This window comes from Rhea americana, unplaced genomic scaffold (genome assembly GCF_003343005.1).
Source record: "Rhea americana isolate MKP2758 unplaced genomic scaffold, rheAme1 scaffold_10, whole genome shotgun sequence".
Taxonomy (NCBI): domain Eukaryota; kingdom Metazoa; phylum Chordata; class Aves; order Rheiformes; family Rheidae; genus Rhea; species Rhea americana.
In genome coordinates, this window is record NW_028185039.1 from 358,978 (window position 1) to 373,053 (window position 14,076).

The following is a 14,076-nucleotide window of genomic DNA, read 5'->3' on the forward strand; positions in this document are numbered from 1 at the left end:
CATTAGTATCAGACACAACCTGCACCGATACAGCAGCTGTTGTTCAGAAAGGTTCGGAAAGTCAGAATGTCTTTAAAAGGCTGTTAGGCACATTATTTGTTCAAGTATTACATGAGTTCTAGTTTAAATTAGYAAGTAATCTTTAAGCTCCAAACCTCTCGTTTTCTGATTTCAAGATCACATTCCTTAAACATTCCTTGGAAAATTCTTTGCTATTTTCATATTTTAATGRTGTATTTGACAAGTCATTCCCTGTGCACCATCAAATGCTGTTTAACTCCTAGCACSGTCTATACGTATGTATCCTAGTGTTACCCAGGTTMCCAGTCAAAGGGTAAATACTGATGCTTTTTTCACACTTTGGAGAGTTCCTCTCTCCACCGGTAGTCTCATTTGAGACACTGGAGCTATTTCTGCACCGAGGCATCGGCTTTACACAATCAAGGAATCAGAAGCTGATCTCTAAGGTTAAAAATAAAAGCCTTGTCAATGTCATTCACAGTTTACTAGCCCTGATCTGCAGGATCAAATGCTCGTGATTGCAGGAGCTTCGTACTCCTCCTTACTTATACCTCAATAATTTTGCCATATTGCAGACTGATGTGGATCGTGAGTGAAAACAATTGAAAAAACTTCTTCAAATGTATGCATGGATCTACATTTATTTTTAATGAACTCTAGTAAATTATTCAATTTCTGCAAAGATAATGGTTAGTGCAGAGTTTGGAAGCCAATCAAATAGAGTTTAATTCCATTTGGAGACTCCTGAAAGTATGATTCATTATCAGAGGGCACAGCAGGACACTTAAGACTGCCTGTTATTAATTCAGTCAAACCTCGTTACTACCTGTATCAATCTCCTGTGAATAAAACTGTGTTTGATGTTGAATCTTCACTCCGCCCACTCCAAAGTTGCAGAATGGAATGGAGTCAGTGGAGAACATCTTGCAGCAGGTCCAGCAAACCCAGGAGAACGGCAGAGCACTCACCGCATGGCGATGCCCCCATCGTGCCTCTCCCTTGCACTTACCGTCCTGCAGAGTTGTGACTGCTTCGGTCTCTGCACTGAAGTCGCTGTCTCCAATATCATTGGTTGCCTTCACCCGCAGTTTGTAGGAAGTGAATGGGTTCAAGCTGTGAAACGTAAAAACACAGCTGAGGGATGAATTCTCCCCACACCACCACAACTTGGCTCAAAACAAGCCTCTACAAAGAACTTGGCCATTGGCAATGGAAGCAGTTAGAGCAGTCTGTCTTTTCCCCAGGTCGCCTTTTCTTTCCAGCCTATCACACCTTCCTCATGACATGAGAGTATTCACACTCCCACTGTCACCAACACCTTCTCAGATTCCCTTTGGACTGACTTCTATAGAAGCATGGATTTGCAACTGAATCAGGCTTCAGAAAACAGACATTAAGTWGTAGTTCATGGAGAAACCTGTGACTGGGGATTGCTGGAAAGGGCAAGAAGTGCTATTAGAGCTTTGCATAGCTATGCAAAATGCAGCTTTCGAAGTTCTGCGTAAGCTTTGTCTAAGACATTCTCAAAATATATCTGTGGGTCAGCTCATCCTCATTCCACAGAGGGGGAAAACCACAAAAGAGAAGGCAGGTGATGTGCTCAGAGTTGGGCAGTGAGTCAGTGCACAGCTGGCACTGGAACTGAGGCACCAGCCTTCTGACGAATCCACCAGGCTATACTGTATGATCAGTGCATTTTATTCCTAGTGAATTTCAAATTAATGCTATTACCTGGATTATTTAATAGAGACAGCAACAACAGGCTCCCTGCAGCTCTTTTATATATGCAGTCCTTTAAGATATGCAAAGAGTGATCTCCARCTGACATAACCTCAGCACAGATTTTTCTGGCTTGGCTTGGAAGGGAGAAGGTGTGGGGGAGGCTGGCTTTTGACTCGCATGCAGAGACTAGAAATTCAGAGCTGTAAGTTATGGCAGATTTAGCTAATTAATTGGTAATGTCTAGCCACCAGCTGGCAGATGTAGCACTGACTACAGGCCCAAGCAAAGCTGCTTGTAAGGAATGATTAAACATCAAGGGATAATGCATTCTGATGGGCAGCACTCTAGGATCAYGCACATGCTGCTCTTCTGGACTTTCACAGGAAAATGCTTTTAGCAAGAGGGAAAAGCAATGTTTTCAGTAGCTCTGTCCTGTTAGGGCACTGCCACTTTCCTACAGCAACTTGAATCATCTTTCTTGAAATACAGCTCCTCTGTTTTCAGTAATGACAATGTTGAGTCTAAGTGACAGAGCTKGTCTCCCTCATTTTAGAGGTTTTGACTGCAGAGATACTGGGTACAATTCAAGACAGGTAAAACTCCACCMATGTCAATAAATCAGGTCTATATTTGTCCTATAGCTGTCAAGTTTTCTTTTTTTTYCCATGCAGTTGGACAAAAGGATAGCAATGCATCTGCATCTTCTATCACACGACCAGTGAGCAGCTGTATACTGTAGCCATGGATGTTTTTATCACACATCTTAAAAATCTGCATCTGAATGCTYTGAACACTATACACTCCAAAAGCCCACGGCCTTTTAACAAGCAATCAGACTTGTACTAGTCAGTCAACGGGGGAAATGGACAGCAAAACAAGTACCTTCTCATAGACATTCAATTGCTTCCTCAGATGTTACAAGGACTTTAATTACAATAGCATTGCTGAGGATATAATGAAGGCTGAATAACAAAGTTTATACATTCTGATGCTATCTATAAACTTCAGTATGGAAAATACAGATAAAAATGGTTCTCATTTCATCTGGAAGAGTTCATATAGAGATAATTGCAATGCAGCAATGAGACTGGATTGTAAYATCAGTCACTACTGAAAGGATTTTTAACTAGTTGTATTTTCCAGAACACTGTATAGCTAGATATGGGCTTAGTCTGTGTAGCATTATCTACTCGCTGAGCTTTCAGGAAGGGCTTGAAAAATATCCAYTCCAATCCAACTTTAATTAGCTATGTTGCATGACCTTCAGGAAAACTCTGAACTACTGTTCCTAGCACTGTCTCTAAAATGGGATGAGTGACTCTCATTTACCTGTATCCCCCAAAGAGACTGCGAAGCTGAGTAATGCTTGCTTTGGATTCCCAACTGTTTTATGCGGTCAGTTCTAGAATATCTATGCTASACTGATATCATATGGTACCTTTCAATAATGCAGGATGTAGCCTCATGGCTGATGGATGAGGAGTAGGTTTGCCAGTCTCCATTTGGGAGTTCTCGCACTTGTACAGTAAAGTATCGTATTGGTGAAGATCCATCACTTCCAGGGACCCACTTCAGCTGCAAACTTCGTGATGACACATCAGACTGGGGGGTCATCAGGTGCCTAGGAGGTGCTGGTCGTTCTGCAATTAAACCACAACTTGGTAGTGCCTTGAGAGGAAGTTCAAGCTAACATAAAAAGTAAAAGCGTAACTGGATCTTCATGGTAGTAATGCCACATGGAGACTGAACTTGTGGATTTGCCACATGAAAGATGCAAGYCATACCATTCCTTAGCCTTCTGCTGCAAAGAGCAGTAAAACTGATTTTTATCTCCCTCRGGAAAAGGTCATCACTGAATGGCCATGTCCTCTAATAGCCCACAAAGCAGACGTTATATCTAAGTCGAGGACAGGTACACCCTCAGCATACCCTTTTCTAGAAGATGCCCAAACTAGTGTCAGGTTAAGGACAAATCATTAGAGCTGTAGGACCAGCAGCCAAACAGAGCAAGGAAAACTTGAACAAACCTCAGGTATCTTTCCAGCTGCAATTGCTCTTTTGACAGAATTTGCCTGTAAACTAGTCCACGTTCTTATCCTGTGCTTGCTATCAGAAGCCTGTGTTCTCTAGCTAGGAAAGTTCATCCTGTGCTATGCAGCTCCCTCTTCCACCAGCTGCTCAATTGTGGCGTGAGGAAGAGGAAGAGATAAGTTGGAAGAGGTCAGTGTATAATAGAGTCCAAGTGCAGGAGCTACAGCAGATCCTGAATTCCTGCACCAGCTATCTCTGGCTAGCAACCAGGAACCACCAGCAACCCACTGCAGCTGCTGCTCTTTCCAAATCCGAGGCTGGAGCTAACACAGGGTCGGGGTTTGAGTGTCTGCACTTTCAGAGATTCCCTCTGTCTCCCTTCACATTGACTGACCTTGAACTGCAAAGTTAGACCAGCCAGTCCCAGTGTTGAGAGAGACTTCCCCAGAGTAATTAACAATGCACCTTTAATTGAGGTGGGAAATGGAAATGCAGGTGTGAGTATGCCAGTCCCTAACCATTTCAATATAGATCTCCTTTCCCCATGACTATGTCTCCTCAGTCCATCGATTTCAATAGAGAAACTCTATAGAGTGAGGAATAATTGTTTAATTGTTTATCATGAAGATTATTGATTCTGATTAAAATGTGTGGCATGTAATAAAGCAGGAATTGATTGGAGACACCGCAGTGACTTGCCTTTGAGAAGCAATTCAATTCAACTTCATCAGCACTTGTTTCCATAAACATACCTCTGACTGGAGGAATCTTCCCAGCTCTGTATGGTGAGCACTCCATTTTCCTGCCATCCCCTAAAAACATTCCCTGTACGTTCCAATATTTCTCTGCAGCACACTCTTGTTGGCATCAGTGCCAAAAGATTTGTAAGCTATTAGCTGTAGGAAGCGCTCAGTGCCAGCAGCACGCGATTCAGAGCACAATGCAAAAGGTCAATGCCTTACGCTGGCAGGCTGAGACAGGTATTCAGGGTTATTCTATCAAGGGGAAGCGAGTGTCKTGTGGAGATTTAATACTGTTTGCTGATAAGCTTTATCCAGCTTGCAGTTTTGGGCAGGTCAAATCTTGCAATCAGTCTCCCGTGACTGAGTTTCTGTCTGCTGCTAATGGGAGATCTTAAAAATCTCCCGTACGGTGAGATGTGTTTCCTGACTGTTTGTACAAGACCATTAGTATAAAGAGTTCATTTCTAAGGGTTTAGCCACAAGCAAATGCTAAGGTGAGCAGTTTGTGTAGGAATGTGCGGCTAGGCCATATGACTCAATGGACCCCTTTTAATGGTAAATGTGGCAATTTCTTACTACATTTAGGTACAGAATACCTTCTGACTCAGTTCCGCCCTGATCACTGGTGCTAACTATTCTGAAGGGTACCATGCCATTATGCAGATTCAAAGCACTGCAGAAGCATCTCCAGAGAGCACAGCTACCTCCACCTTAGGAATCTATAAATCACAGGCATCATTGTAAAATATGAACTTTTACTTGGGATTATTCAAGGAATTAAATGGGCAAAAGTGACAAATTTCACTGCCTGCCTACCTTACTATCAAGTGCTACACGGATTTAAAATGCATTTTTATTAATGGACAGTAAATATTTTTTCATTCTAGGATATTTATTGTTATGTACAATGATACAGTCCCAGGTTTGTTTTATATATTTATTTACTTGTTACCAGAATAGCTGCACTGTATAAATTTCTTTATCATGTCCTCGTATCAATCTTGTTGATGTGAGCTTATGCGTTTTTCTCTCTCCACCCCACATATGGGATCACTTCAGTTAACTCTCASAGCCTTGGGACTCGGTTCATGGAACGCACACAGACACAGCACAGCCATCCATCAAAAAAAAGGGGGGGGGGTCGTTTTACATTATGACCTGCCTATTCAAGATAACCCTAAAGGATTGATAGCAACAAGGGATCATTGTTCTTGCAGTGGAGCTGGCTGTTCTGCAGTGAGCTATTGTGTATCCAGCGACAGTCTGTACACGGCCGGGGAAATCTGAGCACGTCTTATTGAAAAGGAGAGGCTCCTCTACACTGTGAGCTTCTAGCATACATTTTGTTGGGCCTGTTGTTTTTTTTTCAAAACTTTTACATGCTGAGGTGTTTTAAATTTCCACTTTGACAGCAATCAGACAGGGGTGGAAGAAACCTTGAGCTGATAAAGCTCTCTCATGGACAGTATCTTTAGCAGAGGCATTTTAAGTTTCCTAACACAGTTCTAGAGATTCTTTCTCCGAGAACTGCACTATTATGCACTGGGAAGGCTACACCTGACCTGGAGAGCTATGTCAGCGGGAATTTTAACACCAGCAAGACAGGGTGAAGGCAGTCAAAATGCACCCCACTGATCTTCCCTGCTGGTGGCTGAATAACAGGCCAATGGCTTCTTTTTTTTTAAGCAGTGTTACGGGAACGTTCTAAGGAAGACCTTGTGGGCAAACAGTGTGATAGACAAGCATGGGAAATCTTTACTGTTGCATAAATGTTGAAAGGACTTAAAATGAGAGGTTGCTGTGTAGTGACATTTTAAGAACTAAAAAGTAAATACAATTTAGTGTATTATAGTGCAAGACTGAAGGAACAGACAGGACCCAGGCACTAAAGCTCAAACAAAATTGTGAACACTAGAACGATGTCTGTAGGGGGCTGCTCTGGGTATCCGCTGAAGTATGCTTTTCTCTAAACTGTGATTTTTACAAATCACTGAGGATGCATGGTTGCTGTTTTTGAGGGTGAAGTTTTCTTAAAGATCTTAAAGATCAATACTCAGACAGCATAATAGGCCAAGGCACCAACTCCAACAGTGCACAAGAGACTGATGCTATTAACATCAGTTTGACATTGCCAGCTCAAGAGATGAGACACTTGCTCTGTAGAGGAACACGGCATATAGTACAAGGCCAGAGGAATGCTCACGCTTCTGTTCTCTGTCCATACATTCTACTTTTAGTTCCAAATGAAAAAATTCTTCATTTACCATTTACAAATACAAAATACATTTTTTTTCCTAACTGGTAGCTCTGCAGATTCAGTCTAAGACTGGAGAGTCAAGCCATTTCTTGAGCCAAAGCATCGGCAAGAAATAACAACGCAGACCAGATTCTGTAATATCTTACGTCTGTCATATTTTGATGTGTTTGCTATCTAAGCATCTGGATTCATTTACACACACATAACTTCTGCTTTCTTCAAGTAGTTTCCTGACAGAACAGAATTTGATTGAGGATTCAAAATATGAATAACCATTTTGTGGCTGATGGAAGAAGCAGAAGAATTTTAGGCAATCCAGATGTAAATGCTCTGCTGGAGTGTATGACAGTGAAAGGACGGAGTGATTACTAGCACGTTAGGTCAGAAGTGAGGTGCTGTGGAGGATCTGTATGGAGAAATTCTGCAATACCACCTGCTATCATTTTGGCTTCTCTAATCAATATAATTAATCCATCACTTTCTTTCTCAAGATTGCAAACTTTCTAGAAGATGAGAGAGCTGAAAGAAAAGATCTGACTGCAGAAGGAGGCTGCATATGGTTAATATAGTGGCTGACAGAAAAATCAATCTCCAACAGCCTGGCAGCTTAGGAGAACTTTGCCTTATAAAAGTCTGTCTTGCTCACCAGGTTTCTAAAATCATGATGTTGCCATGGTTTAGGAGCAGGTTGATGGGGTGAGGAGGAGGAGGTATGCAGGCTGTAGCCTGCTTTTAAAATTCCCCTAAGTGCAGCACAAGCTCCAAGGCATGTAACAGAGAGTACCTCAACCTGTGGCTGCAAGCATTACCTCGTTTTTCTGTAGTGATCACCGTGGCTTCCAGTGGCTCCCCCCAGCCCTGCCTGGTCTTGGCAGATGTCCGAAAGATGTATGCTGACTCAGGGGTGAGATCTGTAGCAGTAAACTGCCTGACTGTCGAGCCAACCTCCACCGTTGTGAACTTGTTGGGGCTGCTGCTGGCCAGGCGGTATGCAATTTGATATCCTGAAACACAGCACCAACAAAAGAGAGTATAAGGGTTAGGACTGTTTTATAGTTTTCTGGCAGGGAAAAAAGAGCACCAAAGCTACTAGTTTATCATAATTACTTATTTACCTGAGMCTAGAACAAAATCATTTGCTTCCTTTAATGCTCTGCAACTCTGCTTTATATCAGCCCTTTCCYAGCCAGACGCAGTCCCTTATGGGGGAAATTACACACACTGAGATGAAGTGAAAGGTCTGCTGAGTATTTTCTGCCATGAAACTTATTTCATTTTCCATCCTTCACACAAAGCACCAGAAGAGTTTAATCCTTCCCGAGAATACTGKTACCTCAAGAAAAGATGGGGGAGCAAACAGAGTCCATGCAATTACTCTCATCTGGCTGAGCTAATTCAAGAAAATGCTCTCTATTTCAGCTTGYCACCCAACACAGACACATGCATACATACTTGTGCACTATTCTCCCCTCTCATACAATTTCAGCACTGAGTGAAAGGAGAAGGTTTTCAGCTGCAGAGCAGTTGGATTGCCCACGTTGTGCAGCATTCATACCACCCAAGYGAACGCTTGACTCTGCTTTTTGCAGTTGCCTTTTTCTCAGCTTTCCTGCTCGTCTGTAACCATACAGTGAATGTGGGAACTGCCAAAAAAGCATCCTTCCTTTGTCATTCAACATTACTGCCCTTGTCCGCAGTCCAAGGAAGAAGCCTGCAAGCTTTGAGGTCCTGCTTGAACCTTCCAGCACTTAATAATCAATTTTGTTGATGACTGTAAACAATAATCTCCAGTCAAACCTGCCTGACAATTACGAGTTTACAGTTTATCATGTATTATTGATGATCCAACTGTGCAAAGTAGGGCTTGCAGAGCTCTCACGCACCACAAGCAACAACTGCCCCCCAAAGAGGACCGGCCAAATGTTCAAACCCATTCTGTAGATCGAGCAACTGAACCAGGCTCTCGCTTCTGGAGCTCACTGGTAACCTTCAGTCCAGCTGCTAACTTCAAAATCAATTAATACCAGAACTGGTGTGGGGCTTCACTGCCCAAGCTGAATACAGTGGTATGATTAAACGCTTCATGAAGTTACAGAGGACAGAGGGCAGCCAACAAATCCAAATCAGAACAGCTGAACTGAGACATGCCATGGTTCTGCCAACCCTCTGCTCATTCTCTGAACTACAAAGCGGTCTGCAGACACCCAGCACCTCTGCTTCCTCTTGGAATTAATACCTCAATCAGAATTTGAACTCCTACCAACTCTTGGCTGTAAAAAGAACATGGGAGTTGAACCTCAAGCGCTTCATTCATGAAGGYTGGTGTATGAAAACTAAGGATTTTATATTCCCTGCGGTTGTTAGACAAAATCAATGGCATTTCTTTTTCTATGCAACAATTGCCACATACCAGAAAAGACAGGAACACAGTTCACGCACTCACTAGACTAAATGCAACACTCGTGTGTGCTGTGGATATTCTCTCAGGAACACTAGAATTTAATTGGGATACAGATGGTGTTAATGTTGTGCTGATTCTTGCAGTAGCATTAATGATTCACTAGCACTGTCTTGTCTTTTTTCCTTCAGAAGCTGCTAGGGAACGTGGGCAATAGCCACAGCTGCCTTACACAGAACAAACTTGATGACATGGACACCTCTAGAAGCAACTGGGCAGTGCATGTCCCAGACATATTTTTTCGAATAACATTTTCTCAGCTGGGTGGTTGATGTTAGATTCCCATACAACAAGTGGCTTATTTTCAGAGCTACTGAGCATGCTTAGCACCTGGCAAAGTCTTACAGTCCTCAACTTTGACRATCACATTTTTCCACCTGCAGACTACCTCCTCCTATGCACTGCATCAACTCTCCTATTACTGGTCCCATATACTTCACCACATTTTTTTCCTGTTTTTAATGCTATAGTACTTAATTCTCTTTTTCAAAGTCCACAGAAAGATGTATAGCAATGGGGAGAGGAAAGGGATATATTATGATCTTTCTCATTTATACAGATGTGCAGAAAGCAGAAGTGAAAACCCACGCAAAGGATCTCAGCAAAAAGGAAAAATAGTAAAAGAAAGGCACTGGGAAAAATTTTACAGTAGTAGGAAAGATGAAGGAAGAGCAACTAAGATGGAAAAAGAAGTTTGATAAGCAGACATAAGACATAAAGACTAAGACCTGGAGGGAAACACAGAATATTRAAAGAATAGCAAACTTGATTTATCTAGTTATTAAAAGATAAGTATGTTATCTGGGACATATCCTTGTTGAACAATTTCCTCTCTTTTCTAAATCTTTTAAAACAGAAAGTGCAGTTAAAATGTAAGGAGGGAATAGAAAGATAACTGTTTACTGCTAAATGGTGGTACTCAGGCTGGAAAGCCAATTACAAACAGACACAGATTAATCAAAGGAACACATATGTATCTAGGCCATTACAATAACTTATACAAGGGTGAATCTTTGGATAGTGTAAAACTTAATTTAGCCATGAGAAAGAGGAAATCGCTGTCTCTCTGACAGGCTACACAAGCTCGCCTTCAGCACCTCCTCTGCGAAAAAAGCATCGGCCCTCACCTACATTTGCTGTGTTGGCTGACAGTTGAGGAGAATATCTATTTTCCTGGGTATCTCAGGAAAACGTTACACAACCAGAGACTTCACCTTTACATTTCCCGTACTCTGATTCAAAGGTACCTATCAAACCTTGGCAGCTGAACCCAGTCCACTTACTGCTACCTACAAGCCACCTGAGAGATACTCAGTACCCTGCCTCCTGGACCTCTCTCTCCTATTAGACAATTTGGGGCAGTCAGCATACATTCTGCCATCTATAGCATTGCTTTTCTTATTTCCAAGTGACACAGAAGATGCAGTACTTAAGGCACACCTTGGATAATAATTAGGGCTTGGATAATAATTAAGGCTAAGACAAGATCAAAAAGATAAAATTATTAAGTTGATGCACCAGCAACAAAGGATGGAAGGAGGCAGCAAATGTTGGGTGAAATCAAACAAGCCAAATCAATAGAGGTAAATGGAAAGCATTCAAAGAGAAATTAATGTATGCTCGAGGGCTATAAGAGACACGAAATGTGACTGCAGTTTTAAAAGCTGCAGGAGTTGAAAAAGGACGCTCAAAAGTAACAAAGAAAGTCACAGAAATCTGGAAAGATTATAGCATAAATTTAAGGTAGGGGAAGTAAAAGAAAAACCTAAGGGGGGGGATAAAAAATGAATTGTATGAAGTGAAACCGGTACAAAGAGCGCTCTTCACAAGAGGGGCTCAGGGAGTTTGGTGGTTTAGTTTGGCCAGTGAAGACTCGCAAGGGATGTGACTGCCATCTACAAACGCATCCAGGAGGTAAAAATTAACTAAAGACAACGCTGACACAGGGCAAACGGTACAAACGGGTGCAGAACGGATTTAGGCTAGGAGCTAMATGGGTGTTTCTCAGTGACACAGCAAGGAGATTCACGAAATGCCACCAGAAGTACAGACAAATGATCTACTTTTAAAACGGCGCGCGAGCAGCCTGCACAGTGGAAAACCCGACGGGGCTGTCTGCGGCGGGAGCAGCTGGCCCCGGGACGCGCAGCCCCGTACTGGATTACGGCACCACGATGGGCTTTAGCTAAGAAATCAAAGGCTGTGTGCGAAAGTAAAATCTTTAAAAGGTGACCAGAGCAAACTCTTTGGGGAGAGGAATATATTACAGAACATTAATCCTCTTGATGATCGATCAGAAGAACTCATGGTGTTTTCTTCATTTTTCTATCTTTTTTTTTTTTTTTTTTTTTTTTTCTTTTTTTTCTTTTTTGCTCTTTTTTTTTTTAAACCCTTTTTTTTTTTTTTTTTTTTTTTTTTTTTTTTTTTTTTAACATACAGCATTAGATCCCAAATCTCTTCTGTTACTGGGAGTCTTGTCATTGACCAGGCCAAACTAGCATAAAAAAGCCTGAAAGATCAACTCCTTTGGAGTTTGTTTATTCATTGAAATACAGCTTATTTTTGCATCAGCATCATTTTAAATATTTTTTTTGCATAACTGCAAGCAGTTTCATGAGTTGTGCTTTCTGAACGCAGTAAAAGGCAACAGTTTGAACTGCCTGTTAAATGTTAGGTCATTGCAACACAACCACTAGATTCCCCAAAGCAAACAGGCAGGAAGATGACAACACACCATGAATATAAAAAAGCTTTCAAGCTCATCACCACACAAAGCCCTGCAGAACTGACAGCACCCGTTCATGCAGGCCATGATGCACCAGAGATACAAACATTTATTAATTTGTCACAGAACCTAGGGAAAGCCAAATGATATTGGGAGGTTATGGTCTGCCTAGTGGAGCAGCAATCCGGTTTGTTGATTTTACTGCTTATCTGTTTAAGGGCCAGCGGGTGTGCAAATGCAGCCTGGGATCAAAATATGAATTTGCAAACAGGGATTACATCCAATTTTGGTTCTAATTCTCAGTGGAGTTCTTACTCTCTTTTGCAATAAGCTTCAGGTAATTTTTAAATACAAGAATACCATAAGGAATAYTAACCAGGGCCTGGAAAGATGCTGAACGAGCTCTCGCTTTCAGGAAAAGCTCACAGATGAAGCGGTGTGCATACACACAGTAATGCATCATTTTTCTTCAGTAGTATTTAAAGAAACTATGTTGGGTGCTAGGTGGATGGACTGCCACAAAGAAGACAGAGTTAAGGCTCAGGTGGTTACTGTAATATTCCCCAGAGGGGAAATATCTAGCAGGCYTCCACAGTAAAATATTTCAACAAACAGGCAGTTTTCCCTCTTGATGCCTGCCAGTATTTCATCCTGCTAATCTCTCTCCAAAACGCTAGAACATGTTTTGATATAGATTACAAAAATGTTAGCTGCAAAGGTGCTCGTATACTCAGAGGACAAAGCTAGCAGGAACGTTGGTTCACAAGCTCTGAATGTAAGTTGCTCTTGCAAAGCAGGTATTTTTTTCTTTCCAACCCCACCAGTGAATAACAGGGCACACTGCAAAATTATGCTAACTTAATTTTTCCAGTAATTCTACTTCAGTGCACTTGAACGTGGTGTTCACAATTTTGTTCTGAAAGTTCATTACAGCAATAAGATTTTAAAAGTGTGCAGGAAAAGAAGAACAAACTTGTAACATTTACTTAAAATGCTACATTGCTTATCATCTGTTTTTTGAAGTACTTCACTCTTTTTAGAAAAGATCACAGCCCAGCAGGTGTAATTTTTACTTGTTTCTCTCTGACATTGGCAYCTAATGACTTCCTCCACGAATCTCAATTTTTCTACTATCAAAGGAACAGAGGAGTGAGAACTGTTCAATAAAGACAATGGACTTCAGAAAGGTAGACTTGGGGAAGTCCCCTGGGAAGGAATTCTAAGGGAAAAAGGAATTCAGGTTAGCAGACAGTTTAAAAAGAGACAAAAAAGGTTCAACTATCCCTATGAGGGCAAAAAACGTTAAGAGCCTGATATGTTTGCATTCAGAGCTCACTAATGACCTCAAAAATCAAAACCAAATTGCACAAAAAGCTGAGAGAGGACACATCACTAAGGGAGTGTATAAATAGATAGCACTAGCACATAGGGACAAAATCAGAAGGGCTAAAGCGCAAAGGGAATTATAATTTACAAAGGGCATCAAAGGCAGAAAGAAAGATTTTATAAATACAATAGAAATAAGAGGAAGACAGAAGCAGGACAGGTCCTCTACCTTGAATGACGATGAGCACAGAGCAGAAGACATAGAATGGAGTGGCTGATAGCTCAGTTGCTCCGTTTTAACCAAAAAAAAAGAAAGACAAAAGGTTGTTATTGACTAGATATTTAACCCAAATTAAAACTGACAACAATAGAAGCAGGGATGTGGGCCAGAATAGAGAACAGGTTAAAGAATATTTAGCTAAGCTAGATGTAATCAAGACAGAAAGGCCTGATGAAATTCACCCCRGAGTACTTATGCAACCAGCTGAAGCAAGCCCTGAGTAATTAGTGATTATATTCAAAAACTTGTGGAGGACAGGTGAATTCCCAGAGTATTTCAGAAGGGGAAACACAGTACCTTATCTTTTAAAAGGCTGAAAGAAGGACCTAAGGGGTTACAGGGAAATCAAGCTAAACTTCAGTACCCAGAAAGATCCTAGAACAAAATATGAGTCAATATGTAAGCATCCATGAAGATAATAAGGTGCCAARGAACAGGCAATATGTATTTGCCTAGAACAAATAATAAATACTAAAATAAACTGTTTTTCATTTTGACAGAGTAATTGGCTGA

At 41.4% G+C, this 14,076-nt stretch overlaps 1 protein-coding gene across 1 annotated transcript in view; it reads right to left on the reverse strand.

The window, feature by feature from the left end:
* The window catches only part of SDK1 (sidekick cell adhesion molecule 1), a 407,922-nt gene that overhangs the window by 58,040 nt on the left and 335,806 nt on the right, over window positions 1-14,076 (reverse strand). Inside the window, exons 28-30 of the mRNA XM_085300428.1 lie at window positions 7,584-7,778; window positions 3,182-3,383; window positions 1,031-1,134 (exon numbers count right to left, since the gene is read on the reverse strand). Coding sequence (XP_085156554.1) covers window positions 1,031-1,134; window positions 3,182-3,383; window positions 7,584-7,778 — 501 coding nt within the window. The remainder of the gene's footprint in view (window positions 1-1,030; window positions 1,135-3,181; window positions 3,384-7,583; window positions 7,779-14,076) is intronic.